Source organism: Danio aesculapii, chromosome 8 (assembly GCF_903798145.1).
Source record: "Danio aesculapii chromosome 8, fDanAes4.1, whole genome shotgun sequence".
NCBI classification, from domain to species: domain Eukaryota; kingdom Metazoa; phylum Chordata; class Actinopteri; order Cypriniformes; family Danionidae; genus Danio; species Danio aesculapii.
In genome coordinates this window covers 34899987-34905043 of record NC_079442.1, presented here as the reverse complement: position 1 = coordinate 34905043, position 5057 = coordinate 34899987, and the positions used below count along the sequence as shown (strand labels likewise).

Here is a 5057-nt window from a genome sequence, read left to right as displayed (position 1 = left end):
TTTTTCCTACACTGTAAAAATGCAGAGTTTCACACAATAGATTTGTGTTGGGACAACATGAAGGAATTAAGTTAACTTATTAGTTTTTACTCATTGAAGTGGATTGAACTCAATTAACTAAACAATCTTTTACTTAACAGTGTGAGTAAAAGCTTGTCAATGTCACTTCAAAAGTATTTCTTTTATACTGCTGATACCTTCCAAAGGTTCTTGTTTATACAGTTGAAGTCAGAAATATTAGCCCTTCTTTGAATTGTTTTTTTTTTTTTTGTTTGTTTTTGTTTTGTTTATATTTCCCAAATGATGTTTAACAGAGCAAGGACATTTTCACAGTATGTCTGATAATATTTTTTCTTCTGGAGAAAATTTAATTTGTTTTATTTTGGCTGGAATAAAAGCAGTTTTTAATTTTTTAAACACTCTTATAAGGTCAATATTTTTAGCCCCTTTAAGCTATATATTTTTTTCAATTGCTACACAACAAACCACTATTGTACAATAACTTGCCTAATTACCCTAACCTGATAGTTAACCTAACCGTAAGCCTTTGAATGTCACTTTAAGCTGTATAGAAGTGTCTTGAAAAAATCTAGTAAAATATTACTGTCATCATGACAGATGAAATAAATCAGTTATTAAAAATGACTTATTAAAACTATTGTGTTTAGAAATGTGTTGAAAGAAATCTCTCCGTTTAACAGAAATTAGGGGAAAAAATAAACAAGGGGGCTAATAATTAAGGGGGCTAACAATTCTGACTTAAACTGTATACATGTTATTAGGGATGTGCCGATTATTATTTTCATGTTATGACCAAAAACAAATAAATGGTCAATATTAAAAACATAGATACAATACTATTGTGTGAATACATCAAATTACACAATAGCTTAGCATACAAATGCATTTTATTTTGAGATTTCATTTAACTGTGATAAATTGAATTATTGGTATTTTAAAGATTAACCTAAAATAAGCATAGAAGAATTTTAAGGATTTTAATTTGAAATAAAATAGGTGAAATGAGCATGCACAAAAATTGAATATTTGACAGATCATATATGCATCCATAAACCCAAATATCTGTTATATAAAGTAGTGTACATTATGGGTGCAAATGATCTAAATCAAATATTACATGCATTTTTTTGTGTGCGTGTATGTATATGTATATGTATGTATATGTATATATATATATATATATATATATATATATATATATATATATATATATATATATATAAATAAATAAATAAAAATTGCAAACATGTATATACCCTTCAAGGCCACATTTGCTTGATCTATATACCTACAACAATTAAGTTGGCACGGTTGTTTTGCACAAGGAAATGGGAGCGTTTAAGCGCCACCGTGCACCTGATCAGCTTCTCATTTGGTTTTCACCTGCTTTCTTTTGCTGGCATGAACAGTTAGTTCTAAGAGCACATTTGCACGCATATTGACAAATGGTCTTAAACTAAAATTCTAATCTTTACTGACGAGGCAACTCTGGCAACTTAAAAATTATTTTCAACCAACCAAAGTTGGAGTGTCTGTCTAACCCTCCACAGCTGAAATCTACCCACATTTGCAGGCTGGTGGGTGTTAATGTCAAGCCCTGAATATATTGTATTATTTTACTATATGCACATTCATCACAAATTTAAAGAACACTGTGGAGGAAAAAAAAACATTTATTAAGCAAAAACATTTCCTATGTGCTTAATATTTATTTGAGAATGATGACATTCAGTCTTAGAGCTGAAATTCGGCACATTGAATTGGCAGATGTGAAGATGTTGGTTAGAATTGGGCACCAACAAAAAAAACATCCATTTTTCAAGACTCTGCCGTTTCAAGATGCTAGCAAAAAGGCAAACACTAAATGAATAAATTCTCCAACAGGATCCTGACTCATACCATCTGTACAGCATATGTTTATTTCAGACAGACAAGCAGACTTTCTTTTTTCCTTTCTACTTCTGTTCTTGTCATGTGCCGATTAGCTCTCTCTGCCAATTTACAGTTCATCTTGGTTTGGGCTGCCGGTTGGACACAGGAGGTGGTATAATGGAATAGGTTGTCAAGGGTGGTCTGTGTCATGGTACAGGTTTGGTGTGGAGGACGGAGAGAGGAGGGAAGCAGGTGGGATTGAGAGATGGTGGTCATTGTGCTGAATACATTAGCAGAGAGAGAGAGAGAGAGCGGTCATCAAAAGAGCAGATAACGGATGACCTACAACCACAACCTCAGCCTCTGACCCCGACCAAAACAGGCAATCACAGCAGAGAGCCAGACATCTCTCTTTCCTCTACCAAAAATGTCCAGTTGAGTTTACAAAGTCATTTGTGTCACGGTTTCTTCACCTTCTTGATAGATGAGGAACTGGAGGCTGATTCTCTACGTTTACGCTGCGCAAAAAGAAACAGGAAGAAAAACGCATTTAAATATTTATGTGGCAAATATTCATAGGCAAATGTGGTTAACAGAGGGATATTAAATATTTTGGTACCATAAAAAAGTTAAGACATTTTAAATCTGAAACATTAAATATAGACTCCAATATTTCGTATGAAAATAAACATTTAATTTGAGAAAATATAAATAAATGTGGTTAAGAGTGGGATTTTCTTAAATATTTTGGTACCATTAAAAAAATATATACATTTTAAATCTGAAATATTAAATATTAACTTTATTATTTCATATGCAAATAAACATTTAATTTCAGAAAATATAAATAAATGTGGTTAACAGTGGGATTTTTTAAAATATTTTCGGCACCATAAAAAATTTAGGCATTTTAAATCTGAAATATTAAATATAAACGTCAATATTTCATATGTAAATAAACTTTTAATTTCAGAAAATATAAGTAAATGTGGTTAACAGTGGGATTTTCTTTAAGATTTTTGGTACCATAAAAAAGCTTTAATACATTTTAAATGTGAAATACTAAATATAAACGTCAATATTTTGTAATAAAATAAATATTTAATTTGAGAAAATATAAATAAAAGTGGTTAACAGAGAGATTTTCTTAAATATGTAGGCACCATAAAAAAGTTAATACATTTTAAATGTGAAATACTAAATATAAACGTCAATATTTTGTAATAAAATAAATATTTAATTTGAGAAAATATAAATAAATGTGGTTAACAGAGGGATTTTAAAAAATATTTTGGTACAATAAAAACCTTTTTAAATACATTTCAAATCTTAAATATAAACATAAATATTTAATATGAAAATAAACATTTAATTTTAGAAAATATAAATGTCGTTAACAGTGGGATTTTCATAAAGATTTAGGTACCATCAAAAACCCTTTTAAATCTGAAATATTAAATAAAAACATTTAATTTTAGAAAATATAAATAAATGCGGTAAACAGTGGGATTTTCTTTAATATTTGTTTACCATTTTAAAAAAGTTAATACATCTTAATTCTACAATATTAAATATAAATGTCAATATTTAATATGCAAATAAACATTTAATTTGAGAAAATATAAATGTGGTTAACAGAGAAATTTTCTTACAGATTTTGGTACCATAAAAAGTTAATACATTTTAAATCTGAAATATTAAATATAAACGTCAATATTTCATATGCAAATAAACATTTAATTTAAGAAAATATAAGTAAATGTGGTTAACAGAGAGATTTTCTTAAATATCTTGGTACAATAAAAAGTTAATACATTTTAAATCTGAAATATTACACATAAACATCAATATTTCATATGCAAATAGGCATTTAATTTCAGAAAATATCAATTCTTTAAATTACAGCATTTTTATATTTAATTTGGGTGAAAGGTCATTAGCTGTTTTTATAATAAAACTAAAAAACTTTATTCAAGCACATAACTATAAATCATAATTCCAGTGAAACAGAAATTTTTCAAGAGATCTTTGATTTATTTAAATTTTTAAAAATTATATTTTCTATTTTCATATTTAAAAAAGAATACATGATTATATGACAAAATACAGCTTTACATACAAATCTGTGTATTAACTAATGACCTGGCAATCATAATGTTTGACATTTATAGTGTTACAAGTTATTCGAATCATACTGGTAAGAATTCATTATACAATCTACTAAATATTCCTGTTAAATATTTTCAATGTTTAAAAATGATAAAACATTATAAACATATGCTAGATTAGTTTTTTCACTAACGTATGTCAATAATAGAAATGACCAATGAATAATTTAATAAATCATGGCAACATACAAACATAAAACTTCTCTGGGAAAGCTCACCGAGTTTGGAGTAAGTGGAGCTCCAACCACATCAATAATCTGCTCTTTGGCTTCGGTTTTGATGTCATCAGCGCAGGGCCAGGATTGACTATCCAGGCCTCCACCGCTTTCGCTCTGTGGTGTGACGGCGCCCCCTGCTCTTATCAGTGCATCATAACGGTGCCGCAACATCTGCTGTTCGTACTCACAGTTACTGTAGGCCTGCTTCAGCTCGTACACCAGGACTAGATCACTGCGCAGTTCATTAAACATCTGCACTATCTCCTCTGTGGGCATGGGGTTCAGGTCTGCAGATTAAAAAAAAAGAAAATTAATACGTAATGAGATCACTACGAATTGAGATTTTTTTTGGTTTAGCAGTAAATTTCAGCAGGTCCAAATGAAAAATGCTATGGCAAAATCCAATTTATCAACAAAGTATCAGCACTATTAAAAAGAACCAGATTAAACCTAATTGAATGTCATTAGATAAAAAGGTATTGTTCTGTGAATTACGGAAGAAAAAACCTCTTCATATACACACACACACACTAAATATACACAGAACATATAGAGTGCATATGAGTACCTATGTTTTCTATAGAATGCTTTAAAATATTATATTTGTGCATGTACATTAGCTTAGTCAGTACTGAATCCAAATCTGGAGCTTATCTAACAAAATAACTTACAATAATGGTTCAAAAATTAGTAAACACAAGTTTATACATTAGGGAAAAATATTAAATTAAATTTTCAAAAATAGCAAAAATAAAGAAAAGCAAAACAAACAAATATT

General features: G+C 29.1%; 1 protein-coding gene across 1 annotated transcript in view; it reads right to left on the bottom strand.

Annotated features, from left to right (window-relative positions):
• Positions 1-1922: 1922 nt before the first annotated feature.
• Positions 1923-5057, bottom strand: part of dmap1 (DNA methyltransferase 1 associated protein 1) — a 13447-nt gene continuing 10312 nt past the window's right edge. The window contains exons 10-11 of the mRNA XM_056463831.1: positions 4280-4566; positions 1923-2411 (exon numbers count right to left, since the gene is read on the bottom strand). Of these exons, the coding sequence (XP_056319806.1) occupies positions 2352-2411; positions 4280-4566 (347 nt within the window). The 3' untranslated portion in view covers positions 1923-2351. The remainder of the gene's footprint in view (positions 2412-4279; positions 4567-5057) is intronic.